At 46.5% G+C, this 14,711-nt stretch overlaps 1 protein-coding gene across 4 annotated transcripts in view; it reads right to left on the bottom strand.

The window, feature by feature from the left end:
• Frmd4b (FERM domain containing 4B) overlaps nucleotides 1–14,711 on the bottom strand; it is a 246,277-nt gene that overhangs the window by 46,388 nt on the left and 185,178 nt on the right. For all 4 annotated transcript variants that reach the window (XM_005383804.2, XM_005383801.2, XM_005383803.2 and 1 more), the window contains one exon: nucleotides 639–722. In XM_005383804.2, the coding sequence (XP_005383861.1) occupies nucleotides 639–722 (84 nt within the window). The remainder of the gene's footprint in view (nucleotides 1–638; nucleotides 723–14,711) is intronic.

Genomic DNA, 14,711 nt, shown 5'->3' with positions numbered 1-14,711 from the left:
CTCAGCGGCAAAGCGCCTGCCTGGCAAGCGCAAGGTCGTGAGTTCGGTTCCTGGTACCGGAGAAAAACCAAAAAAAAAAAAAAAAAAGAGAAACAAACTCAGGGCCTCCTTCAACGCTAGGCAGGTGCACTACCACTGAGCTGAATCCCCAGCCTTCTTTTGGGAAATCATCTTCAAGATGTGGAAATTGAAACCAAGGAGTCTATACTTAAAGGAAATAAATAAGTCATTTGAAAAGAGAAAACGATTTCTAGGAACAAAGTGGGGGTATTAAATGAGTACGACAGACTTGCTAACACATGAACAACTAAAACAACTCAAAATGTACAGTGACATCCGGCAGCAGAGGAAACCTCCGGTCCTTAAAAAACGCTCTGGCCAAGAAGATCAGTATTTTATAACACACCATGTTCTGCCACATGAAGGCCAAGCCACTCAGTGAGCACACAGGTACGGAGCACAGTTCCCCTAACAACGCCCTGACGGGCAGCTCGTCCACTTCAGGGAGATGCACACGGCCAGCCGCTCTTCCACAGCCCTGCAGGACCCAGCCTGCAAGGCCATCTCCCTGAGTCCCCACAGGAGCCTCTGCCGATGTGTCCTGAGAGCTCCCAGGCCAGGCGGGGGTCCTAACTTACCAGTACGCCAGGGAAGGGTGCTCCTGGAGAGTTTTCGTCGGGAAGGCTGGCAGTGTCTTTAAATCTTTCCTAGCATTTTCATCACTGAAAAGAAACACAAGAAGGTAATGTCAGACACCTTTACCTAAAAAGTTCCCCCAGCTGCTTACCAAAAGAGTGAGACCTGAAAAGTCACTGCTTAGAGGACGTTGGGCTGTCTCAAAATGTCAGTATGTGCAAGGTACTGGGCTCTGAGGAGAAACAGCCCTCAGACTGGACAACCAAGACATACAACAATACCTTACGTTATAATGCTTTCTGTATGCATCTATTTTATTATATCACATGATTAGAACTGTGCATGTTTCATATTGCATTTTTATTCATCATTCTTCACCCTTCATTATACACTCCATGTCTTCATGTTCACACAGCATCTTATTACTTATCTTTAGGGACCACATAACATGCACCATGTTGGAGTACAGGTTATCACACAACCACTCACAGAGCATTACCACTTTTTCACCATAGGTATTATTGCAAAATGTTTTTGGTATCATTGCAATGGTAGTAGAACTTTCAACTACTCTTCCCTTGGATTTCCACCAGCCTCGGAAATACAACGGACCACATCAGGTCTCTCCATGGAAATTTCACCTCCGTGGAAATCCCTGGAAATAGAAGAGGACTGGAAAACGTATGTCTGAGGATCCTCAAGATAGCCCTCAAACTACATCAGCTGAACTAAACTGAAGCGCATCTTGCGTAAACTTCTGCTATGCTCTCATTATTAAATGGTAAGACAGCAGTTGTGGAGACAAAGGTGTGGTGTTTATGAAATTTAGAAAGCACAAGTAATATGAACAAGAGATATACTCCAGGTATAAGTGGTCCTGCCCTGTACGAGCGAAAAGACACTGACAGGGTCCCAGTATTGGAGGAGACAGTCTGTGAGAAAACAAACCCGACTCTGAGATCTGTGAGGCCTTGGAGAAGCCCAGGAAGAAGCTACGTGCAGTGCAGGTCACCCTGGTGTCATGGCATAGCATGGTGTAAGCTCTCCCTCCTCCTGCCACACCTCTTCCCACTGCTATCACTCTTCGTGGAAAGGCTACAAGCACCAGGCACCGTGTTTAAAACATTATTTCCCTCGTGGAAGGCTCACCAGTAGCCTTCCCATGCAGAGTACCATTATTACCCATGCTTTCTGGTGACAGTGTGAGGTTTAGAGGGACGCGGTCTCCATGTTTCTCTGTAGGGGAGGCAGGCGGAACCAGTCTGGTTGGCCCCAAGTTCTCTGTGTGTGTGTGTGTGTATGGGTGCACTGGGATGGAAGTCAGGGTCTGGAACATGCTGGCCAGATGTTCTACCACAGAGCTACACCCCCAGGGTTCCAAAGACCATGTTCTTAACCACGGTATCATCTGACTCCCAGGCAGACTCTAGGGAAGTGTCCTAAGGTGTGGACGAGAAGACTCTGGTCTCTGGAGAGGCTCAACCCCATCTGAACCCAAGGGCCAAATAAAAACCATGACAAAGTCAGTTTCAGAATCCATCATGTCTGCAGTTTTACATCAGTTTCTCTGAGTTTACCCAAAGGGGATCGTAACATTGAAACAGATGGACCCCCCAAGTGGAGGACCAGACATGGACCTCCATGGGTCCATGGGTCCTTTGGGAGGAGATGAATTTCCTCCCAAAGCACTTATCCTAAGGGCTGAGGATTTAGCTCAGCAGCACAGCGCCTGCCTGGCAAGCGCGAGGTCGTGAGTTTGATTCCCGGTACCGGGAAAAAACCAAAAAAATAAAAAAGATTACCAAAGCACTTATCCTATACTCAGATCAAGTGCTACATGTGGGTGAGCCTGGGGTCCAGGCATGGCCTCCAGTGGGCTCTGCCTGGCCACATTTTACTCTGCTGCCTGGGAAACGGCTCACTTCCACCCCTCATCAGCGTGTGGGAGTGCTTCTCCTTTAACGCCTGCGAAGACTGTGTGTTCCGGTTCTGCCCCAAGTCTCCTGACCACACCACAGGGCAATGAAGTAAGTGCACCGAGCACACTCTACATACTGCGCCGTCTTTTCTTCAGAACAGATATGAAGAGAGAGTGCGGCACCTCGCTAGGAGACACTGTGATTTGCAACTGTCAACGTTATATTTTAAAACCAGGGCTGTGGCCCTTCCCACAGGCAAAAGATTTAGCTTTCTAAATTACTACAGGAAATAAAAAGGCACTGGGCCCCTGTTCTTACATAAGAATAAACCTCTCTCTATTCAGTTGAAATCTGAGCGGTTAGTCTTAATCACACTGACAATCTTGGGAAACTGGTTTGGGGTTCCGGAAAATCAAAATATACCACAATCCAATTTATTCATATGAAAGGTCAACTGTCAACTCCCAGAATTAAAATTTCTTTTTCTTAATAATTTCTCTTATGCTCTGTCCTTAAAAGCCTGTGTTTTCTTTTTGCAATGCTGGGGATGGAACCCAGGGCCTCAGGCACGCTAGGCAAGCGCTCTGCCAGCAAACTGCATTCCGCGCTACTTTTAACAGAAGCTGGCTCGCGGTTTTTGTTTCTGTGAAGGGCAAATACACGTTCATTTTTTAAAGTAATAAATGAAGGACAACACTTTTTCATCACCGCCAACCACATATACATTGCGCTATTCAACCAATTACAGGCTGAAAACGTTGAAATAAATTTACGTTTGCACTAAGCACATACTGACATTTTCCTTGTCATTATTCCCAGAACAATATAGTAATAACTATTCACATAGCACCTACATTGTATTAGGAATAAACCATCTAGAGATGATTCAAAGTGCATGGGAGGGCATGTGTGAGGTTATATTAAAATACTACACCACTTTATCCAAGGGAGCTGAGCATCAGCAGATTTTGGCATGCAGGGGCGGTCCAAGAGCCAGTTCTCCATGAATACCAAGGGACCATTCTACTTTAGCAGATGGACCACAGGGAATTTTTTAAGGTGGTGAAATTATTCTATGATACTATGATGACACTAAGGATTTGTCAGAACAGATAGCACCTAGAGAAGCACAGCACAAACAGTAAACCCGAGTTTGTCTACAGGCATTTGTGACAAATGCACCAGACTAATGAGATGTTAATAATAAGGGTAAACAGTGTGTGAGGACAGAGAGGGGCTGTGTAAGAATTTTGCTCCATTTTTCTGTAAGCTTAAAACTGCTCTCAAAAATAAAATCTGCTAAGAACAAAAAGAAAAAGAATATACGTTAGATTAGTGGTTTTTAACCGGAACAATTTTGTCCCTCAGCGGACATGTAGCAATGTTTGAAAACTTTCTTGATATGGCTGAGGAAGGAAGTGTTCTTGCTAACTCTTGGATAGAGGTCAGGATGCTGCTCTACATCCTACGTGCACAGAGCAGCCCCAACAATGGAGAATTATCTCTCCCCAAATGTCAACAGTCCCGGTGTTGAGGATGTCTGCATTAGATGATTTAAAAAATCCTGAGGTGGCTGGGAACATCTGCCTCGCAAACATGAGGTCCTGGCTTTGTTACCTAGTGCATCAGCAAGTAAGCAAGCCACATAGAGACATCTGAGAATTCCACCCTAATACATTTCCAATAGTATCTTTTATACTTAAAAACGTTTTTCTTATGCCACTCAGAATGTAAATATCTGAGATCTCAGAAGCAAATGCCCAGCAACAGCCAAGTGAGGCAGGCACTAGAACACTCACTGCACTAGCTAACCAAAAAGTAGCAAGTTATCCTTAGCATCAGATGCAGGGGCACAAGGGAATGAGAGGGGACTAATGGGAAGAGAAAAAACACAGCCCATATGAAGGACCGACACTCCTTGAGTTACCCATCATAGGTTGAAAATATCATGTTGGGGCTGGGGATTTAGCTCAGCGGCACAGCGCCTGCCTGGCCAGCGCAATGTGGTGAGTTTGACTCCCGGTACCGGAAAAAAGAAAAAACAAACAAACAAACAAACAGGAAAATATCATGTTAAACCTTATTGACTATACTCACCCTACTGAACAATATAGCATAGTGTAGCCTGCTTTATCAACTTTCTGAACACTTGCAGTATCCTACATCTGGGCAAAATCATCTAAAATCATTTTATAATAAAGTGTTAAATATCTCAGGTAACCAACTTAAAAACTGTATCCAAGAGATGCTGGCGTAACAGTGCACTACAGTACCGGTGGGCTCCCCTGTGACTGCACAGCTGACTGACAGCTGTGGCTGCCCAGCTTCACAGGAGGACTGCACTGCATGTCACCAGCCTCAGAAAACATCAAAAGTCAAGCTGGGAATGGTAGTATATGCTGTACTCTTAGCACTCTGGGAGGCTGAGGCAGGAGGATCTCAAGTTCAACCCCAACCTGGGTGACTTGGCAAGATCCTACCACAAAATAAAATAATAAGAAAAGGGCTGGGAATAGCTCAGTGTGAGGGCCCTGAATTCAATCCCAGTATTGCAGGGAGTGGGGAGGTGGGAGTGAAAAACAACCAACATCAAAATTCAAAGCATATATTGAATGAGTATCATTTTTGCATCATTGTAAGATTACAAAACCCTAAATCAACCATTATAAATTGAGCACTGTCTATAGTAGTCAGGGTATAGATTTGACTGTGTGTGATGGAGATCCAAATTGTAGTCAATTTCTCTTTACATAAACAGAGCCAGAGTAGCAGGACATGTTGAGGAATCAATCTCTTTGGCAGCTCTGCCATTCCCCTCCTGGCATGTTGTTTTCCCTCACAGGGCCCAGGAAAGCGCAGCACTGGGCCCACACTTCAACTGCTAGGAAGGGGTGAAGTACATACTCACTCCTGTAGGAGCAGATGCTAGAACCTCTGGCTTCCCCATTCCCATTGGCCAGACGTCATCAATATGCTGGCTCAAGCTGCAAGGGCGGCTGGGAGATGTAGTCTTCATTTTGCCCAACCCCCAACAAAGATTACACTACTTTATATACGTATTACATAGTATAACAGTTTGGAGGAAAGGAAGATTGGATGGAAACACCATCACATTTCAGGCTTTTTAAAGAGCCACTGGGCTGGGGATTTAGCTCAGCGGCACAACGCCTGCCTGGCAAGCTCAAGGTCGTGAGTTCGATCCCCAGTACCTCAAAAAAAAAAAGAGCCACCGATCACTCAGAGCCAGGCTATTTCTGCTACATAGGAACAGGGACTCACCATTGTCTAACAAGAGCATTAAAAAGAAGTTCAACGTCTCAGTGTTTTATGAAAAGATATCTGACTGCAGTGTATAGCAGCCTATCACCCTCAGTTTATATTAATTTCTAACATAAGCTACCCGGTTTAGTAAAGGATGGAGGGAGGTATTTCCTCAGTTTCTCAGCTTAGTTGCTAGTTTCAGGTAATTTATTAACAGTATAGATTGTCAGTAGTGTATGAATGAAGGAGATACATAAGTAATTTAGAGAAACACGGAATCTAGATCATTCCAAAAAAATACATTTACAGAAAATAACATAGCTTTATTTCTTTGCAATAGAAAACCTATTAGGAGGCCAGGCGTGGTGATGCACACCTGTAATCCCAGCACTCGGGAGTCTGAGGCAGGTGGATCATTGCAAGTTCAAGACCAGCCTGGGCTACCATATGAGCTCAAGGGCAGCCTGAACTGCACAGCAAGACCCTGTCTCAAAACAGACAAGCAAACAAACAAAAAAAGAAAACCTATTACGAGTCTGCAAATCTGGTCTTTTGTGCTATTGCAGATAACATCAATTTCCTATAAGAACCTATCTATTACAGGAAATTTCCAGCAAGCCACCACTGATATTGAAATGGCTGAGCTATGAAGATATAGGCATTTTTTTTCCTTTTTGGTACCGGGAATCGAACTCAGGACCTTGAGCTTGCCAACCAGGCACTTATGCTGCTGAGCTATATCCCAGGCCAGCGGCTGAGCTGTGGACTTGGTTGTAACACCACAAGAGGAAGCCTGCAGAAGAATCAACACATGACTGAGAGGACAAGCTGCAGAAAAATATGCTAAACCCTTGAACAAGTTGTGCATGTAAATATAAATCCAAATGACTAACAGGAGAAATGTGTTCAATGCTATAAGAATTCAGGGAAACACAAATTATATCTTCAATGAATTACTCAAGGGCATCAGACTATCAGACTTTGGAAACTTTGACTGTATCTAGTTTATATGAAGCTATGGAGCAAAAGGAACTCTACTTCTTTCCTAATCAGAGTGTAAAGTGGTCTGACTGTTTCGGGAATCTGCATGCCTCCTGGCCTAGCAACCGCCTGCTAGGTACAGCTCTGGAGAAACTGAAGCACAAGAATAAGGTTCATTGTTTACAATAAGGCAAAAAGGAGCCAGGAGTTGGGGTGCATGCCTATAATCCCAGTACTCAGGCGGCTACAGCAGGGGGATCCTGAATTTGAGGTCAGTCTGGGCTACAGAACAAGTCCATGTCAGGCCTGGCTGCATAGCAAGGCCTTGTGTCAAAAAAACAAAAAAAGGAGGAGAAGGAAGATGAAGAGGAAGAGGAAAAGGAGGAAGAGGAGGAGGAGAAGGAAGAAGAGGAGGAAGAGAAAACAACATAAATGTTCCGTAACAGCAGAAATGATAAAATTATAATGTATTCACAAGATGAAATACTATGCAGCAAATAAAATAGATTATAGCTACACACAACATGGGTGAATTTCAGAAATACTGAGCAAAGACACAAGACCCTAAATAAGAAACACACCACGATCCCATGTACATAATGAGCAAAATGGAACTAGAATTTTATATAGGTGACAAAACTGTAAAGCAAGACAAGAAAATATACGCCATAGTTAAAAAGTACCTCTGAGGAAAGAGGGGGAGCTTTACTGGCACGGGAGGCATAATTCACAATGGAAATGGTGGGGGAAATTTCTAGGGTCCCGGCAACATTTCTCTTGGTTGTGGTTACAAAGCCGTGCACTTTCCAGTTTGTTCTGTTACATGTATGTGTCATGCATTCTTCTGTGCGATCATTCACACCCAATCTAGGTCAGGTAGGGCTGGTGAGTGGACGCGGGCATGCGGAAGAACATGTCGAATGCTGTTCAGAGCTGAGGTGCTGCGGCACTAACACAAGAGGTTAGAACGTGGTGACCAAAACCGGCCCACGCCAGGGTGTGTGAAACACCGGCGCATTAGTATAGAGGGTTAATTCCAATCATTTTCAGAGTCTAGGCTCAAACAGGATTTCATGTTTGAGTGGGCAGACAGCAACTGAGCGCTTATTTGTTCGCTCTCCTGCCCAGTCTGTCTCGGAGCCTGAGCCTGCACGCCCGTGAGCTTACAGGGGGAGCACAGAGGCCCCTCCCTGGCTGGTGAGGCAGGCAGCGCCGCTAACAGGAACCAGGATCAGCCTCAGCGTCTGGGGGAGGGCTGGCGCGGGAGCCGCTGGGAGGAGAGTAGCCTCCATCGGGACGTCTCTGCCTTTCACTGGCAATAAACACACTCACCCCGCCTGGACATTCCTGACCCTAATGGAAACGGATATGTTATTTTAAAGATGCACTTGACCGGAACTGTCATGAGGGACTGGTTTCTCCAGGTCCCAGCCAGAGAGAGAATGCCCATAAATCTACACCACTCACTTCTTCTGAGGGACCAAGCCAGCAATTGCTTTTCTCTACCGTTTCAGCAAGAAGTCAGATGTCACCGCGAAGAACACGCTTGCATTTTATCTGAGTATCGGGGCTGAGCCCTTCCCTTAGGCGTTCCAGATTCTTCTCTCGATAGCTTTCCAGAAGAAAGCAGCCTGGCCTCCATGCAGCCACTGCGAGGATTTTTCAGGCAATGATTCCTCTGGGCACTTTCAAGTCCCCTTTCATGGGCTGTTGTTTTTCTTTACTGACCTCAAAAGCCCCGCTGGAATGTGCCAGCCCCGCTCATTTTTGAGAAAGCCACATGGCTGGCAGAACCAGCGCGACTCTTTGTGCGTGCTGGAGCGCCTGTGTGGAAAAAGCCGCCCCCAGCAAGCGTGTGCACCTGCCGCAGCTAACTGCGAGCTTGCTCACAGCAACACCTGCCATTCAGAGGCTGGGTGGAAGGAGCGTCACCAGCTAGCAAAGGACGCCTGCTAGCACTTCCTCAACCTAGGGAAAGCAGAGGTCTGTTTGGGCTTCCTGGGGTGCCATCCCTAGGTTCTGTTTGGGCTTGGTGTGGCGCTATCCTTAGGTTCCTAGGATGGTTTAAAGGGAAAAAGAAAAGTAGAGTGTAGACCCCAAAGTTCACTTTTCTTATCAGTGCCAAAGCTCTTTCTTACCAAAAACACAAACCAAATGTGCATGGAAAGTGCAAGTTATATATAATCACCAAGTTATATGTAATGCCCATAATGCCAGCTGCTGAGGCAGGAGGATCTCAAGTTCAGGGCCAGCCTAGGCAATTTAGAAAGAGCCTGATTCAAAATAAAATATAGAACCGGGAATGGAGCTCAATGGAGTGCTTGCATAGCATGCACAAGGTCATAGAAAATCCCAAAGAAATACAAATAAAATATAAAGGACTGAATGCAGGCATGGTACTGCATGCCTGTGATCTCAGCATTGGGAAGGCTGAGGCAGGAGGGTCACAACCTTGAGGGCAGCCAGGAGGTTAGGTGTATGAAATGCATTTCTGACTTATGTTTTCAGCTTGTAAGAGGTTTCTTGGGACATAATCCCTTCCTCGGTCAGAAAGCACCTCTCCTAGGGCCCTGACCAGCAGTGTCAGCATCGATGCAATGCAGATTGTCAGGCTCCACCCAGACCGCTGAATCAGCTGGCTGGGGGTGGGGCTAGCACCTGCATTTAGCAAATGGTTTAACAGCCACTGCAACAGAATAAACACAACACAAAGCAGAGATTTTCAAAACAGAAATAGGAATCAACTATTTAAAGTAGAGAGATGGCGCTAGACATGGTAATTCATGTCGATAATCCCAGCACTCTGGGAGGGTGAGGCAGGAGGATCACAAGTTCAAGTCCTGCCAGAGCAATTTAGCAAGACCCTGTCTCAAGATAAAACACGAAAATGCTTGGGGAATGTAGTTCAGTGGTAGAGCACCTCTGGGTTTGGCAAATATTAAATGAAGAGATGGTAAAGGAGGCCGAGCCACACCTAGTGGCTGACAGTGCAGAAGGTCAGTTTCAGGAGATGCTAAGTGACCTGCAGTGATGAAACACCACACTGTCAATCTTCTATAGGACGGAAGCTCACATCATGGGTGTTACTAGGCGGCGGGGACCAGGACAAACCCTTTCTCCACAGGCATATTAGGGTTATTCTCACCTGCATCCCCCTTTCACAGGTGTGATAAGTAAGATGTAAGAGATTAAGTAACTTACATCCGCCCAGTAAGGAAGAAATGGATGGGAGGGTTCCAGCCCTGTATTCTCCCCACTCTGCCCGGCTCCTTCAGTGGGTCCACACGGAGGGGACAACGAGGAAGGGACAAGAGGAAGGGCAAGACTAGTGAGAATCACTGCAGCTTCCGGCTCCTCTGATTAATTCCATTAGAATGTGTCCTCCTTGGGTGGTGACAGTTTGCCTTTTCAAACTAGATTAAACTAGACTACCCCAAGCTGGATTGATTAATCACATAAAGAATCTAAACACACATAATTAAGACTTAATGTGCTTAATGCACTCCATACTTCTCAAACCAAACCAAACCCAAACTGCAGGCTACAGCTTCGCTCTGGTAGCAAAGACACCAAATTTACTCTGTCTGTCTGTCTGTCTCTCTGGGCCTGGGGATTGAACCCAGGGAGCACCGAGCCTCATCTCCACTACCCTCTTTTTTGAGACCCAGTCTCCTTAACTTGCCCCACAGCTCCTGGTTATAGCGTGTTCTTAAGTAAGCTACAAAAACAGATTCCAGGTATTATCAGCAGAATCTAACATAGGGAGTCCAGTTCAAGTGAGAAGCCCCACATCTTCCGAAAGTCTCCCTAACCACACAAGGAATTCCTGATGCCCAAACTCTTATACTAATAAAAAATTAAGACAAAACAAAACCTCCCAGTAAGATTTCTACCCCTCTGGAGCTATGGGTTCACCGCCTGGCGTGGGAAGTCGACACTTTCCTTTCCCGTCAGTCCTGTGCAAAGTTAGATGCCAGGGCTCAAATTCACTGAGCCTCTGCTGCCACTCCTGACCACCGCAGAGTTTAGAAGGATCGCTTAGAGCTGAGCTAAGCTTGTAATCGCTAAGTGTCCTCCTCCCCTTCCGCCGGTCCAAACTAAAATTTTAAAAAAGCATCTCCAACCATTCAAGGAATTGAGGGTCGCACGAATTCATTGCGTCCAACCCATGAGTTCACAGATGGGAAAATGAGCCCCGGGGTGCATGAAGACTTACCGAGGCGCTGTGGTAGCTGGTGATAGATCCCAAACCCCAGAGGTCTGAGCTTGGGAAGACTTCAGGCCCAAGCACCAGAGGGAAAGGAGGGGCAAGAGGAGGGGAGGACTCTGTGGAGGACAGGCAGCAGCGGGAGGGGCCCTGCCTAACCCAGGAGTCTCTCCATTCTTGGAATTTCCTTCTCGCCCCCTCGAAACAGTTCTTGATCATATCTTTTTTTCCCCTCCAGTAGTGGGGATTGAACCCAGAGTCGTTGGCACCAAGATATATCCTCAGTACTCTTTTCAATTGTTTATTTTGAGACAGGGTTTTGCTAAGTCATTATGTTGCCCACACTGGGCTAGAACTTGTGACCCTCCTGCCTCAGCCTTCCACAGCGCTGGGGTTACAGGCGGGCTTCCTTATCGTACCTGAGACCAATCACGTTGTAGCAATTTACAGAGCAGAATGAGAACTACAAAGATCATACAAACCATTGTCCAAGCCTGGCTAAAGCCAGGGGACCCCCCCAGACCCCCTTTCCTCTGGGAAAAGTGTGGCGCTCTCCTTTCACATGGACAGCAGAGATCCCTTGTGAAGCAGTCCCTTGTGACTGTGTGTACCTAGGCTGCCTCTGGCCCCCGGCTCCCCAGCCTCTGAGCTCCTCCTTGAAAAACAAGAAACCCTGCTGGCTTCAGAGAAGACTATCCAGGGGACTTGCTGGGGATAACAAGTGTTCGGCACTGTCCTCATACCAACTCAAGGGGCAGATGCTATTTCTAATTTTCAAATAAGGAATCTGAGGTTCAAGAAGTCTTCTACCTGCCCACCTTTGGCAAGGGCAACCCCACAGGAAGCCAGAGCACACTTCGACCAAAAAATCAAAACATCCAATCAGCCCCCGCCTTGTGACCTGTTATAATGAGGGCTGGGGTTTAGAACTAGACTCTGAGAGAATTAGACTCTTGTAGTCTGAGATAAACTAACCTTTATGGCGCTGGGCTTGGTGACGCATCTCATATAGCTCTTGGGGAAGTTACAGTACATTGCTATGAAGGTACCTGCATGTATTCAGTAAATGTGGACCTGTCTTTCCCATTGCAGTACACCAAACACCAAACCAAGTACTGGGGACAGTACTGGGGATTAAATCCAGGAACTTTGCACTGAGTTACCACCCACCCCCCTTTTGAGACAGGGTCTCAATAGTCACTAAATTACCCGGACTGGATTTGAACTTGGGATCCTCCTGTCTCAGCCTCTCACAGTGCTAAGATTATGGGTGCCACCATGCCTGGCTCCAAACTCAAGAGTTTAGCCAATATTTTATTCCTGCCACTTACTCTCAGAGCAGGCTGGTGGTGGATTACTCCCATTCAAAACCATTCCTAGGGTTCAATTAAGGCTGGAGTTACCAGAGTAAACATGTAGGACATTCTTATACTTAAAAAAAAAGAATGATTTGTTGCCTATCTGAAATTGCAATTTAACTATGCAGTCTATATTTTTACTTGCTGAACTTGGCACCCTAAGGGTTTGCAATATGCCACAGGGGAAAAGAACTTCAGAAGAAACCTGCCACATTCTAAGCTGTACGCAGTTTCAGGGTCAGCATGACAGATCTCAGAGGTACCGGTCACTGCTGGAAGTTTGGGTCTAAAACCCCTTCCATCGTGGAGTTAGTGTCTCACCCCTTTCTCAGCATTTGGTCAGACGCATCCTGCACTAGAGAAGCTGCAAAGCAGTGCTCCTCCAAGAGCAGCGTCCTGGGGGCTGGGGATTTAGCTCAGCGGCAAAGTGCCTGCCTGGCAAGCTCAAGGTTGTGAGTTCGGTTCCCGGTACCAGAGAAAAACCAAAAAAAAAAAAAAGGCAAAAAAGAGCAGCGTCCCCTCAGCCAGAATTCCTGCCATGCCATTCTGTCTGCAGACTGCCTCGGAGCCCAGGCCAGATCACTGCCCATCTGCATGCTTCGTGGGGATCAATTCCCAAACAAATTTTTTGAAGATGAAAGAGTTTCAAATTAGAATGAAAATGTGATGAGAGATTTTTCTAAACATTAGCCAGCTTGTTGAGGACTCTGGATCAGGTCTACTTTGAGGCTTCTCCTCTTTTTAATACTTGGTAGGAGAAATATAACCTGGAAGGGTGACTCAGGCTGAGAAGCAGGTTAATGTGGAAATCTGTGAATGTTTTAAATAAAAATGTGTTACCCCTTGTCACACTGATAGAGAGAAACAGAAAGGTGCTTGCCGGGGGCTCCGAGAATGCGGGTGGGGAATTGTTTCACAGGTATGGAGTTTCAGTTTAGCAAAATGAAAGTCTTGGGGGTTTGGTTGAAAAATAAGGTGAATGTACTTAATACCACTGATCTGTGTTCTTAAACCGGTGGAGATGAGCCTGGGGCAGAGGCGCACGCCTGCTCTCCCAGCACTCTGGGAGGCTAAGACAGGGGGACTGAAAAATCAAACCTAGCCTGGATGGCTTAACAACTCAGTGCCTGTCTCACAACACAAGAGAATAAGAAAGGGCGTCACAAAGGCCGTGAGTTCAATCCCTAGTATCACACATAAAAAAGGAGGTAGAGATAGTGCATTTTAAGTGATGTATATCTCTATCATGATTAAAACATGACCTCTCATTCACACCTAGAATTAGAAAAATGGGCATCTGGAAGAAAATCCAGCAATATAGGTGGTGTTTTCCTATCAAAGAATGGGCAGTAAGAAATCTCTTCCTCTGCTGGGAAACTTCCCACTGGGCAATTTTTTTTGTTGTTGTTCTTTTGCTTTTTCTGGCACCGGGAATCGAACTCATGACCTTGCGCTTGCCAGGCAGGCACTGTGCCGCTGAACTAAATCCCCAGCCCACTGGGCAAATGAAAATTACTTATGGTCAACTTGAAGACCCAAAGCTGTATCCCCTCTTCCTGGATGTGTCGCTCAGTGTGTCCCTCCCGAACGCACAAAACCTAGCTCACCCGCGTTAGCCATGTGAGTGCACAGCAGCCCTGCTCCGTGCTATCCTAGCACTCCGTGTTTCTGGAACCACACAGAAAGGCGCCGAGAGCGCCATCAGGGCAAGCTTGTAGAATTCCTCCGCGCAACGTCATCACGGGATGTCTGCACCCAAGGAGGCCCAGCAGTCCACGTCATACTAATGTCTATTCATTCTGAATACTGCGCATACCAGTGTCTCAACCAGCCAGTACTCAAGCAGACCAACAGGCCGAGTTTCTCTCCAGACCCATGTAGGGGCGATGAGCATCACAGCCTGGGCCGCTCCGGTGCAGAGGGAAACAGAGCCCAGACAGGTCCAGAGAGCCACCTCCTGTACCGGGCCGAGCCTCCTGGGTTTAGTGGTGGCTTAGCGCTAACCTGAAGTGGAACTTGGGGTTTCAGTTTCCAAACACTTGCATTTAGCCTTAGTGCTATGAAAGCAAAGCATTTAGAAATGCAAAGTATGTAAGTCTGAAATGCAAACTCCTGGATTCCTAGCAAAACTCTGTGGTTATCTAAGTGAGGTCCGCAGAACACCCTAGTCCAGCAGGGCTCAGACACAGGGACAAAGGAGTGTGGAAGATACTGCCAGTGAATTCCCTTGTGGGAAATCTGCAAGGCCAATGAACATACTCAAAATCTAATGAAGAGGGGCAGGGGATTTAGCTCAGCGGCACAGCGCTTGCCTGGCAAGCGCAAGGTCGTGAGTTCGGTTCCTGGTAC

Source organism: Chinchilla lanigera, unplaced genomic scaffold (assembly GCF_000276665.1).
Source record: "Chinchilla lanigera isolate Chin_1 unplaced genomic scaffold, ChiLan1.0 scaffold00020, whole genome shotgun sequence".
Classification (NCBI taxonomy): domain Eukaryota; kingdom Metazoa; phylum Chordata; class Mammalia; order Rodentia; family Chinchillidae; genus Chinchilla; species Chinchilla lanigera.
This window is presented reverse-complemented; position numbering and strand designations above follow the sequence as displayed.